This window comes from Balearica regulorum, chromosome 13, assembly GCF_011004875.1.
Source record: "Balearica regulorum gibbericeps isolate bBalReg1 chromosome 13, bBalReg1.pri, whole genome shotgun sequence".
Taxonomy (NCBI): domain Eukaryota; kingdom Metazoa; phylum Chordata; class Aves; order Gruiformes; family Gruidae; genus Balearica; species Balearica regulorum.
In genome coordinates, this window is record NC_046196.1 from 21,758,366 (window position 1) to 21,771,505 (window position 13,140).

Consider the following 13,140-nt stretch of genomic DNA (forward strand, 5'->3'; position numbering starts at 1 on the left):
GTGGGAATGGGGCACCCATGGGTGGGGGGATGAGGGGTACCCACGGGTGGGGGGGATGAGGGGTACCCACGGGAGGGTGGGAATGGGGCACCCATGGGTGGGGGGGATGAGGGGCACCCACGGGAGGGTGGGAATGGGGCACCCATGGGTGGGGGATGAGGGGTACCCACGGGAGGGTGGGAATGGGGCACCCATGGGTGGGGGGGATGAGGGGTACCCACGGGAGGGTGGGAATGGGGCACCCATGGGTGGGGGATGAGGGGCACCCACAGGGGAGGGGGGAATGAGGGGCACCCACGGGGGTGGGAATGGGGCACCCACGGGGGGGGTACCCCGGGATGGGGGGTACGGGGCATCCCCGGGAGGGGGTGGGTACCCCAGGGAGGGAACGGGGCCCACGAGCACGTCGGGGGGGGGAATGGGGGGTCTGGAGTATGGGCAGCCCTGGGGCAGGGAAGGGGGGGTGGGGGCGGCCCGGGGAGGGGACTGGGGAGGTATGGGAGCACCCACGGGGATAACTGGGGGTACAGGGCACCCCCAGGGGGTATTGGGGTTACAGTTACGGGGGGGTGGGGCACCCCAGGGGGTATCACCCTTCCCGGGTGCCGCCCCCCCTCAAGCTCCGCGGTGGCCAAGGCGGAAGGAACCCCAGTCCCCGCTCAGAACCCCCCCAGGAGAATGGGGGTCCCTCCTGGGGTCCCTCCCGGGGCCGCCCCACCCTGACGTTACTTGCCGTGAGGCGCTACGTGTTCCTCCCCCCGCCCCCCCCCGGCTGTTTGCAGATTTATTTCAATATTTAATTAAATTTCACACATGCAATTAGCCGGGGCAGGCAGCACTGCAGCCGGGGGGGGCCGGGGCCAAGCAGCCCCAAACCCCCCCCCCAGAGAATCCCAGACAAATAAATCACAAAGACTGACAAAAAAAGGAGCTTTTCTCCCCATTTTTCTGGAGCAGCCGCTGGGATCGTGCGGGGGGTGTTGTGGGTGGACACCCTCGAGCACAAGGGACGGCCACGTGCTGGTAAATTTTGGCGTCGCCGGCCGCGCCGGGCTGCAGCCCGTGATTAAGGTAAGGTTTGTTGGCTCAGGAATGGGGGGACCCCCCCGGCCCTGCCCCCCGGCTTCACGGCGCTGCGGGGCACCAGCGGGGACACGGTGCATTAACGAGGCCTTTAATCAAGACGGATGCCAAACCCGCCGTGGCGGCCGGCGTTGGCTCCAGCTCCCGGCATCGCCCTGCCACCAGCTCCGGGGGGAAAAGTCCCATTTTTATGGGAGCAGCAGGGTTTGGGGGGCTGGGGGGGGCACGTCCCTGGGGGCCACCGTGGTGCATCAGCAGACGGGTGCAGAGGGGCCCTGTGGAGACGTTTTTGGGGTGGTGGTCAAAAACATCCTTTGGGGGGTTGGGCGGGAGGGTGAAGGAGCCCTGAGAGGCTGCCGGGAGCCCCCCCCAGACCCCCCCCGCTCTCCTGGGGGGGCTTTCCCGACGCCCTCCACGACGGGGGGCAGCCCCGGTCCCGGTGGGTGAGCCGAGCGCCAGCAGCCCTCCGGTGCAGCAGGGTGGCTCCTGGGCGGGGATCAAGGTTTTTTGGGTGAGCGTGGGGGTGGAGGTGGATCCAGGTGAGCCGGGGTGCTCAGCCAGAGGCCGCTGCACCCACACCCCAAACAGGGTGGGCACCCCAGACTCCGAGCGTGCCCGGGGCGGGTGCAATGGCCACCACCCATGGTGGGGTGCTGGGGGAGGCAGAGGGGACCCCCGGCAGTGACCCCACCACCGGCTGTGCCTCCTCCCTGCCGGCCCGGCCGGTCCTGCCAGCGGCGTGGGTCCGGTACGTCCCTCACGGCCCAGCCCTGCCAGGGGGTCCCATGGCCGCGGTGGTGCTGGGAGCACCAGCTCCCCGCGCTTCCCGGTCTGTCCCAGCCTCTCCCCGCAGCCACAGGGGCCGGTGAAACTGGGGAAAGGTATTTCCTTCCCTTCCCACGCCCCGACCTGGCGCTTACGGGCAAGGAGGGCGAGGGAGGGCAGGCCAGACGCCACCGCGATGGGCCAGCAGCAAGGGGGATGCACCGCACACGCGGGGTGTCCACGTGCTGCAACGGGCCACGCTGGGGGCTCGCTCGGGGCGGGGATGGGTCCAGCCTTTGCCAGCCCCCGGTTCCCCGGCACAGCTCAGGGTGCCAAGCTGCTGGGTCTCTGCTACCTCCCTGTCCCCAGCACACAGGGGCTGCTGTCCCCAGCTCTGTTGCAGCAGGCCTCGGGGACAGTGGCGAGCCGGTCACGAGCTAACACCCCGTCTGCCCTCGTTACGGGGTGCTGATGGCTCCTGGGCTCCGCGGTGAGGTCCTGTCCCCCACACGAGGGACAGGGGTGGCCGCATGGTGGGCGAGGCGACACACAGCTCTGCGGTGAGGGTGGGGGAGCAGGGATGCACCGAGCACGGGTGGCACTGGGAGAGGGACGGTGCTGGGACCGAGCTGCGTGGCTGACAACACCACAACGGCACCAAATCGGCTGCGGAGGGCTTTGCCGATGGCCACCGGTCCCTGTCACTGTTGCCGTCCCTGTGCCGGCTCACGGGGCGAGCAGCATCAGGGATGGGAGCCGGCTGATGACCAGCCTGGCCGAAACGAGAGCAGCCAAATGGTTTTGGCTCATCAGTTCCTGAACTGGTTTACCCACCAGACAGACGGACAGACGCTGGGGCTGGCGCGAGGGAGACGGCAGGAATGCGCCTCTGGGCTTTGGGCAGGATCAGGCCCCGTAGCGCTGGCACAGGCTGACGCTGGGTTAATGGGGCTGCGGCCGCAGAGGAGGAGGGGGCCGATACAGACGCCGCGAGGAGCAGCATCCACGGGGAAAGGTTTTCCCTGGCACCTTCTCCGATACCATCATTCCTCGTGTCTCTGCCAAACTTAGATCATCGGAGATTAACCTTTCTTCTCCGTGTACAGGGCAGGCACCCCACGCTCCTCATGCCCCCGCTAGCCCTGCGGAGCACAAGAAGGGTTTAAAAAGCTGATGGTGGCCCCGAGAGCGTGGTGTGGGCTGTCGTGGGAGCTTTCTCTTCCAGCCACCCTTGGGAAAGCCAGCACGGAGGCACTGGTAACAGCCCTGGGGATGCGCTCAGCGGGCAGACGAAGCCGGTTTTGCCAAAGCAAAACCCGTGCTCGGCATCCTCCGCAGCAGCAGCAGGCAGCGACGCGCAGGGAAGGATGCAAGAGCAGCTCTGCAGAGCGCTGCTGGTTGGGGATGCACAGGCAGGGCTCTCCGGTGGGCCGGGATGGAGCTTCCCTACCTGGAAGCTCCCGGTGGCTCCTGAAGCCCTGGCAAACCTGTGGCAGCGGCGATGCCCCGAGGGAAGCGGTTTCACACCCTGCCCACGCGGCGTGTGAAGAGCAAACTCCTGCCTCGGCCGAGCAGCCGGTTTAATTCGATGTCCCCTAGTTCCTGCACCGGCAGAAACCACAGAGGGGCCCATCCCTCCCTGGCACACGGGGTCGAGCGTGGTCTACGGCGTTGTCCTTCGGCTGGGTGCTATTCCAGACCGGCTCCCCTATCCCAACTGCACACACACGTCTACAACTCCCTTTTGGGGATGGGGAGAGCCACAACCACACCAGATAGTCATGCAAGGGGATTTCTCATTTTATCCTCTTTAATTAATCCCCACCAATCGATCTGCCTGGTTTGACCATGGCATTGTGCCCAGAGCTGGTTCGGTGCCCGCTGGCACGCTCTGTGCCGAGACCCGCTTCCCGAGCGGCGTCTGCCTCCTCTCCCGGTGCTGCTCCCCTCTCTAAAGCCTGGAATCAAGAGTGAGATCTGGCCAAATTCGGGAACTTTTGGCACTTTACCGAGTTATCCCAAGGAGCAGATGGGGCAGAGGACAAGCAGTTAGGGGGCAGAGCAGACGGAGGGGCTGGCGTGGGTCACCAGCGCAGCAGCACGCCCCGTTTGTGACCCTTTATTGCAGACATGGGCCGTTGAGCACAGTGAAGGCAATGCATTTCTCTTCTCGCCGGGAAATAAGCCATTCCTGTTTCCTCGCAACAGTCACTTCTGCATTGAGTAAGACCGCTCCTAAAGCGACACAGACGCTGCAGGGTGTGAGACAAATGCCCGCAGCGTCCAGGAAGAAATTCCACCTACCTCTGCAGGGTTGCACAAACAGCCACGGCGAGTGCTTTTTCCGCCTTCCTCTGAAGCACCAGCCGCCCTCCACCTCAGAGGTATTCAGATATTTTGGAGATAGGCCGCAATGAACTGTAATCACACACATAAATACCACGATCTGTCGGTCCGTCACCTTTAAATAACAAGTCTCCTTTCCCTTCCAACCTACACACGCACTCAAACATGGAAATGAAAATACTTCCGAGCTGAATGGCTGTCACGTAGGAAGGCAGAGGGCGGGAGCCCTCTCCCCGCGGCTCCCGGCAGAGAGCACCCTCGCCCGAGGGCCAGCGCGGCACTGGAGCACCCGCCGTGGCGCCGGGCAGGACTCGAGCGCGCTCGCCTGCGTGCTGGGGGTGCAGACGCTGCCCAGGGCCTCCCCGAAACGCAGGACGTGGGGTTTGGTTCGCCGGCAGCTCAGACACCACCTGGCTTCATTTTCACAAGAGCCGCATTGCAACCCGCGGGCAGTTCCCAGGCCGGCGTGCCATCGCAGCGCCACGCGCCGTCACATCGTCCCAGCACGAACGCAGCCACTGCGGGAGTCGGGGTTGGGGGGCCCAGCAAGCAGCCAGCGAACCCCCCAGCTGCTGCCATCGGGTGCAGGTAGACCAGGACCCCCGCTTTGGGGTGCGAGGAGGGGGCCGTAGGGTGCAACGCCGATCGCTGCGGTGGGAGGGAGAGCTGGCAAGGGGCTCCCCACAAAGGGAGAACTAGCACAGTGACACCAGTTCTATCAGAACAGCACTTAAAAAAATAATTTTAATGTTTTAAAGATTCCACAGCAGGATCCCACAGCCCGAGTCAGCACGAAGGTTGGGCGCGGGCACGGCACGTGGCCCTGCTCAGCAGGCAAGCACGGGAGGAAAGGATCAGTGCCGGGGCGGGGGATAACTCCAGCGGGCTCACCCATGACCACACGTTTGCCCAAAACCGAAGCCCAGGCTGAAGCCCGCTCGGGAGAGGCACGGGGTGCGTACACAACCACGCCGGCACCGGTACAGGAGCGCCCAGCAAGCACAACCTCAAACAGACGGATCAATCTGGTACATTCTCCAATTGAAGCTCCACAGGGAGAAAAGGCACAAACCTTTTGCCTCCATGAATCCCATCACCATTCCAAAACCCCTTTCCCCTAGAAATTGCTGCCTCCCTGGCTCAGGAACTTTGTCACTCAAGCACAGCGGCAGCAGATCTCAAATTATTTGGTGATTCCTCCCCTGTAGAGCCTGGAGAAAACAGCCAAAAGGAGTCACACGGAGCAAGCGTCCTCCTTGTGTTGTCTCAGTAAGGAAGCAAAGGCTTTCAGAAACACCCTCGGATGCCACCATCCATGGAAACACCACATGGATCCCAAACTCAAAAGGCAGATACCCTTCCCAGTCACCAGGATGTGTCACTGACAGGGCAGGGACAGACAAGTTAAAGTGCATTATTATATCATCATTACTATATCATATTATTATATCAGAGCAGAAGATGGAGACACCTTAAGAATAATGGTACTAAAACTGCTGGAAGAAAGCAACTAATCCACGTGACCCTGGGCGCAAGGCTGGGCTTTTCCTACCCGCCGCAGATACCGACCAGTAAGTAGGGAACTATTTAGGAAGTAATCCTGAAAAAAATTTAGTTTCATTCTTTTGCTTTACGGGGTAATCTAAATGGTGTAAACAGCCGTTCAAAATAAGGAGCCTGTTGCTTCCAAAAGTAACTTGGAGCACAGTCCCACAGACTATTTGCTCTTCGGGCGCAGTTTGCCCTTAGAGCTCGCTGTTGTTTGCAAATTATTTCTGCTTTTACTGTGCAAAGACAACTATTTTGCTCACTTTGAGCCCCTGTCAGGAGGCACCTGGAAAGACACTACGTAGCTGCAGTGAGTTTTGGCTCTGCCAGGCAAGCGCTTTCCAAAGGAGCTTTTTACCACCGCCTCATCCCAACGGAGACTAGCCCAAAATTCACACACCCTTCTGCAGGACAGAGCAATTTTTCTGGTCTGGCATCCATCGCCAGCAATGGACACAGGGAGTTTGGTCAAATCGGTCTGAAAGCAACCTGGGAAGCGTGGGGATACTGGAAGCGCTTGTAAACGTCACTGCAGCGCGCCGCCAGGACATCCTGCTTCAGTTCCCTGTGGCATCTCCTCCAGGCATTGTGGAGCAGAGCTGATTGAACATGGCTTGAGAATTAAATATTAAATCCAGTTCACGGGCACCCTGCCATCAGCACCGCTCAGAAGGTGCTCTCGAGCAGGCAGTGGCATCCACAGCCCGTGGGACACACCTCCTGGGTGCGAAACCACTCCATCATATGGCTGGTATGGCCTCCGTGTCCGCACGTCAGGCAGAAATTAGAGGAGCCTCGCACTGCCACGTGACAGATCGCGCACTGGAAGGTGAAGCCCTTGCAGATGGCACACTGGGTGCCGCGCACCTCGCTGCGGCAGTGACTGCAGTACACGCCGAACTCTGGCGGGGAGAAAGAAATGGAGAGCAAGACAATTAGTGCTGCTGGCCGAAGCCCCCATACAGCTCCCTGTTCGACAGATGAGCCCCCCAAACCCACAGCCCGAGAGATCTGCTTCCAATCTTCGTCAGGCTGGGAGAACCGGATTGTGTAAGAGGTCTCCGTTTGGTCTCTGTACGGGAGCAAAGACATGGGCAATCGGTGTGCTGGGGCACAGACCGGCCGGACAAATCCTCTGATGGCTAAACGGCTGTCAGCTGGGAACGCGTGTCAGATTTCTAGCTTGGGACACGCTGACACTCACTGCCGAGACGAAGGCTTCCCGCTGGTCTCATCTGCCTCACATCACTATGAAGTGTAACTAGGAGCAAACGAGAACGGCCTTTGTTTCTCACAAAGCACATTCAATGCGTGTGCGGTATCAGCGTCGTGACTACTAGTCACTAAGGGGCAACGGCAGTGGTCGAAGTCACCGATTTCCACTCCAGGAGCAGTCCCAGGTGCAAGGTGAGACTGTAACAGAGCTAAGCAAGCAACCGCTGCTTCTCTGGCATCTCTCACCCCCTTCTCTCCTCCCAGGTTAAGTGCATCCTTTCCCAGAGGCCTCCGAAGAAGACAAAAGCTGTCCTTAAGTGGCAGTTCTGGGCAGCTACGCTGCTGAAAATATCTGGGGAGAAGCATTCTATTTGCCTATTCCTTGGCTAGCTCACCCATACTTAGAGATCTTGCAATTTTATGCGTGCCTCATCTCCACCCAGAGCTGTGAAGAAGCTAAACCTGTTTGCTGGCAGAGCCAAGCTCTGGGCAGCCTGACAGACACTCTTCATCCCCCCTGCTGACTGCGTGCTCCCAAGCCCCCGAGGCAGATCCGTGACTCTGCTGGCAGCTGGAGCAAACCAAAGCAGGCACTCACCGATTCCTTTGTGGGGATCAGGAGGACAAGAGACAAACTTCAGCACCTCAGCCCGCTTCTCTCGCAGGCCCCACCGATAAAGGATTTCTCCATAGCACTTCTTAAAGTCATCAAATTGCTGAGTGTTGGCAGGATCCAGGAGCCTAAAGGAACAAACAGCATTGTCATCCACCTGACTGACTCCCAGAGCCTCTGGTTGCAATCCTCTTCCAGTGATGGCCCTGCAACCAGCTCAACATCGCTAGAAGAGCAGCGGATTACTTCCCACGTGTTGCTGAAACACTAACAGGTCTGGCCTTCCCTTGTTCTGCGCTCAAGGGTGTGATGAATTGGGTGGGCCACCCTCCAGGGTCCCCACCACGGCCACATCCCTGAATGCCCCCGAGCAACGCTATACTCTACCTTTTGTTTTTCTCATGCTGGTCTTTCTCACGCTCCCGATGATCGGGATACATTAGGTTTCCGTAGCGGAAGTCATCCGGAGAAGACTCGCACCAGGGAGTCGAGGCCTGCTCTGTCTCTTTGTTTGCTGCAAGTGTCAAAAAGTTGTGAGCATAGCTCAGAAAGCACAGCGCTCACGAGCACAACCTCCTCAAAACCAGGGTGGGGAAGGAGGCATGGAAGACCACACGTTCGCACAGCCTGGTTTTCTCTCCAAGACACAGTTGCATCACCTCCTGCATTCCTACAAACACCGCCCTGCCTCAGAAAACCAAGTGCCAATCTCTCCTTGCCAGTGCTCCTACTGCACTTCTGGTGACAGGATGGGAATGGGTATCATCAGGCAGAGAAATCCAGTGTGGAGGGATCCCTTTTGCCTTCCACTTTCGAGAAAAAGCATCCAGGGAATCAGTCCCGTGGAGTTTGCTTGGGAATGTTACCCATGGTGGACCCGAGTTCCTCTTTCCTAGACAGGGAGGACTCTCCTCACCAGGGCTGCTGTTACGTAAAGGGGCCTCTGTATGTAAGGTATTGCCCGGGGGCAGGGAGAAGGCTGCTGATAACTGCTACAAGACAGTATCAGCTCCGTTAACCCCCATTCTCCACTCTTCCCCACGTCACAGATGCCTTGATATCGCACTGAAAAGTTACAGCTTTGGTGTTAACAGGGCTGATGCTGCCCCGGGCTATGGTCATCACTAGGAAAGTGCCAACAGCTCCAACTCTGACACTAGAGCCCTGTGTCTCTGACACCTTCGCAGCTCAGCAGAAAACATCCTTACACCCACAGGTATTTGTGCCACCGAGAACCCAGCCTTCCCAACTACTGCTGCTGTTTTTTTCCAGCAACAGGAGAAAGCACAGCATTGTTTTTTTCCCCTGAAACCTGTGGAATTAGCTGGCTGATGACATTGCAAGGCTGCTCTTGATAATTGTTCAACGATTGTGATGACTGGCAGAGGTGCCTGAAACCAAACATCACCCCTGTCCTCAAAAAGGACAAGGAGGAGGACGCAGGGAGCTGCAGGCCCGTCAGCCTCACCTCCATCCCCGGGAAGCTGATAGAGAGCTAATCCTGGGAACCATGTCCAGGCACATGGAGGACAAGGAAATTATCAGGAGCAGCTGGCATGGACAACAGCCTCAAACTGTGCAAAGCGCCAGGGTTGTGGAAAGCTTACAGCACCAGGCAGCATTGAGGCAGTCACCCCCAGTGCTTGCTATAGCCAGGCCAGGAGCAAAATGGTACAAACTGGTTTCTCTCTCTACTTGTCTCCAACTGGGAAAGGCAGCAGTGGGAGCTCTGGGTTAACCTGCGATCCAGGGGCCAGCTCGGTGTGTCTAGGGTGTGCCTAACAGTTTCTCCAAAGCCCAGACAGCATGCTGCAGAAGTCAGAAGGGGCAGGACTGCAGGAACATCGACACGGTTACTGCAAGCCCTGCTTGCTTCCAGCCGTGGAGTCACATCGCATTGGCCAAACCCCAGAAAGCTGCTCTGGCAGAGCACATCTGCAGTCACAGCCAGTACTAACTCCCTTCTTTTCCCCACCACAGGAGCCACCTCAAACCTAGGTGAGAAGGGAGGCACAGTCCTCTATTTACTACCCGGGTCTCGGTACCTATGCTCCAGCCTCCGGTGCCAAGTCCGGGATCTGACATGCTGGAACAGGAGCCAGAGGAAGTAAAGCTGGGCTGTCGAGGGGGAAAGGAGAGGAAATCATGTCATCTATGTGACAGATGTTCAAAGATAGCCAAGACAAACAGGATAAGAAAACAAGAAAGAAACAGCGATCGTACATATCGGCTGTGGGAGGCCAGGTTCGAGGCACGCTGAGGGAAGGGACCATAGGAGTTCAGGCACCCCTGTAGCCTGGATTGGGCTTCAAACACGCTGCACAGCATGGCCAGGGTCTGCACATCGTGGAGCTGCGAGTAATGAGCCAGCCTGGGAAATAAAAAGGATAGACAGTATGAGATCGGGCAGAATTCAGTGGCAAAAACATCGAGACTCCAGGGCAACTAATTTCAAGGCTGTTGCGTACATCGATTCGGGTCACGTTACTGCCTGCAGGAGGCACGTGCGCTCTGCAGGACTGGGTTGTGTTTTCCATCATGCCTTTGAGGAGCAAAGTCCTCCTCCTGAAAACTCATGACCTAACAGGTGGGAGAAAGATGGGAGCTCTGGGAATCCAGCAGCGCTCGTGGCCTGATTATCCCAAGTTCACGCAGCTTCAGCAACAACGCCCACAGAACTGACTTTTACTGGATGTAAAGCTAGAGCCATTAGACTCACGCCCAGCCACAGCATCTTTTTGTCAAAAACACGCAAGCATCCCGCATCTAGATCACGAGGCAAAACCCCACCACAGGTTTTCTGGATGAAGTTTCTGGATTGCTCTGAAGACTCAGAGCAATGAAGAGCCTCCTGTCCTCCCCTGCCCACTGCTGCCATGCAGCAGGAAAGAGCTAGGTCAGGCAACAGTATGCAAAGTACACCACGCAAATCCTGTGCCTCCAAATAGGGTATATTGACAGATAATATCAATTACTAATTATGTCCCCTCCTGAACGGATTGACTGGCAGGAAGAAGACATTTGCACTACCAATGGGCTTTGAGACTAGTGGAACGATTTCCCAGCGATGCTACATGGCAACAGCGAATTTGAAGGTGAACAAATCATCTGCAGCAACACGCTCATTTAGGAGGTGGGGAGCAGAAAACCAAAATCCTCAAGTCAGGCATTGTGGGCATGCTGGAAAGCAGAGCTCCTACTGCACCTGGCCTATTGCTCAATGGCAGCCAAAGATGACCTGGGTGCCGGATAGGAGGCCAAACGCTGTCTCCTGCATGTCTACCACACTTGCAGCTTCCCTTCTTGATGCATCTCAGGCTCGAGAGAGGGAAAAATACAAGCTGTGGCACTACTCTAAGTCTGAGATGATGCCTTACAACGTCCATAGTTATGGAGGGTTCTGCTTCAGCAACAATTCCCCAACCCCTCCCTGGCATTCAGACACCTACAAGGACTCCAGTAATTGACGTCCAAATGGATGTTGTGCCCAAGGTATCTCCAAATCTGGGTCAGACTTCGGTCCAAGACAGAGATCAGTGGCTACCATGGCCAGTGACCAAACCTGGCAGACAGGAAGGAAAAGCATCAAAGCTACAATTAGAAATAACCACACTCCCAGGGCATAGGTGTGTACAAATTCACTCACAGACAGATAATAATGGAGCTTGCCTTTTTTTTTTTTTTCCCCCCCTGGCAGCAGGGAGCAGTTTCAGCCTCCATGTCACAAATAATATATAGAGTAAGGCAAAACCGAATTTTTCTCTGTCCCACCTGCTTTGAGTTTGGGTTAAACTTTGAAGAATAGTCTAACAGACCTGTCAGAGTAGCTTAACAGACCTAGTAGTATATTCACAAACTTCAAAAGAGTTTAAATTTGATACAGTTCTTGGGTTCGGAGATGCCTGGTGGCAGAAGGTTTATTGGTGAATCATTATTTGCATGAAAAGTATCTTTTGATTAGCTGTGAGTGTTACTGAACACCTCTGTCCTCCTAGCACAGCCCTGACACGAGTACAGTTTGCCATTTCTACTCCAAGAGTTTAACTATTTCACATGAAATTTCTCCTTCATTTATCATCCTCTACTCTGAAAACGGTTCCATCTTTTCAGTTTCTATACCACTGATCTAGGGCAGTTTTTTCTGCTGTGCCTTTTAAAATGGGGCAATGAATTACAAATATTCCAGGGAAAAGCAATGCTCCAAGTTTGGCATGAAAAAAGAGCAGGAAAGGAAAAGAAGCATGGTGCTGGAAAGACAGCAGGAATCAGAGAGCTGACAACATGGAAACGTAAAGAAAAAACAAGTGGTTTGCGTACAAAGAACAGCCAGGAACAGTAGTCCCACAGCTGCTCACTGTGAAACCAGAGAGAAAGAAACAGGAGAGAAACTGAAACAAGGACAGGGGTGAGTACAAGAGAGCACAGAAAGGAAATGGGAAAGATGCCACTTCCTACACTGTACTAGAGCCCATCTTACACGTAACCTGCAACTCAAGCCTCCGTGTCTGCTAGGAGCAAGGCAAGCTGCAAGACAGGCTGGAGTTCGACGGAACAGGGAAAAACAAACCAGAAACAGAGGTATCTCAGAGAAATCTTGCTGAAATTATTCCACCCAAGCTCTGGTCCAACGTGGGCAAACCAGACAGCAAGATGAAGCACAGACAAAGGGGAACTAGACCTACCTTCTCTCTCCTGGTCTCCCAGAACCCACCAAGAAGCAAGACAACAGCTTGTGTTTGCTTCTGCTTAGATCAGGTGAGCCTCTGTATGTTCTCTGCCCAGGTCTAGGAAGAGCCAAATGCCCAGGAGAGGTGCACAGGCTCCTCTGGCAGCACCAGCCCACTCCTGAATACTGTCAAATCTTCTGCTTGTTGCGATGGATAATCACACAGAAAAGGATGGGCCACAATAGCCGTTCTTCTTCTTTATTAACTAAAGGTAAGTGGCCAGCCCTGTTCTGGGGCTGGGTCCCTGGGCTCAGACTCTCTTGGGGAGAAGCTAGCTGCAGTTAGCACCCAGTGCCAACGCAGATGAATGCTGAACAACGGGATTATGTTGTACATAAGTACAACAAAATCACCGATCAAAATGCTGACAGCAGCTAGGCAACTGTGTGCACAGTTACTCCCTTTGCTGACTCAAAAAGTAGGCTGCATTCCTCGCTTTGCCTGCAGGAATTCCCTGAAAAATGTGCTTCACTCAGTTTGGCAAAGGGCATAAAACAATCTGCTTGCAGCCCTGGGAAGGAATCTCTCAATGCCGAGAGTCAATGAAGTAGAGACCGCCTCCATGGCTGTTCCTCAAGCCTCACCAACCAGAGACTGTCAGAAGTGTCTGCCGAACCCAGGTGGCTGTTGGGGTATTGAGGTGACAGCACAAGCCATTTGAGGGGAGCAGAGCATACTGAGGAAGAGGTTCGATTCAACGTCATACCTGTACGAGATCCCTCCGTCCCACAGCCAAGGCTGAGGCAGCATTCTTCTGGCAAGTCTCCTGGATATTATTCACATTCAGTCTAAAAAAGAAAGGAGATAGCTCAGCTCTGGGTGGCACATTACCTACAAAGGTGG

The 13,140-nt window shown here is 56.3% G+C and overlaps 1 protein-coding gene across 2 annotated transcripts in view; it reads right to left on the reverse strand.

The window, feature by feature from the left end:
- Positions 1-4,907: 4,907 nt before the first annotated feature.
- The window catches only part of WDR59 (WD repeat domain 59), a 50,585-nt gene continuing 42,352 nt past the window's right edge, over positions 4,908-13,140 (reverse strand). For both annotated transcript variants that reach the window (XM_075766029.1, XM_075766030.1), the window contains exons 20-26: positions 13,004-13,085; positions 11,020-11,132; positions 9,794-9,941; positions 9,616-9,688; positions 7,958-8,084; positions 7,556-7,698; positions 4,908-6,644 (exon numbers count right to left, since the gene is read on the reverse strand). In XM_075766029.1, the coding sequence (XP_075622144.1) occupies positions 6,409-6,644; positions 7,556-7,698; positions 7,958-8,084; positions 9,616-9,688; positions 9,794-9,941; positions 11,020-11,132; positions 13,004-13,085 (922 nt within the window). In that variant the 3' untranslated portion in view covers positions 4,908-6,408. The remainder of the gene's footprint in view (positions 6,645-7,555; positions 7,699-7,957; positions 8,085-9,615; positions 9,689-9,793; positions 9,942-11,019; positions 11,133-13,003; positions 13,086-13,140) is intronic.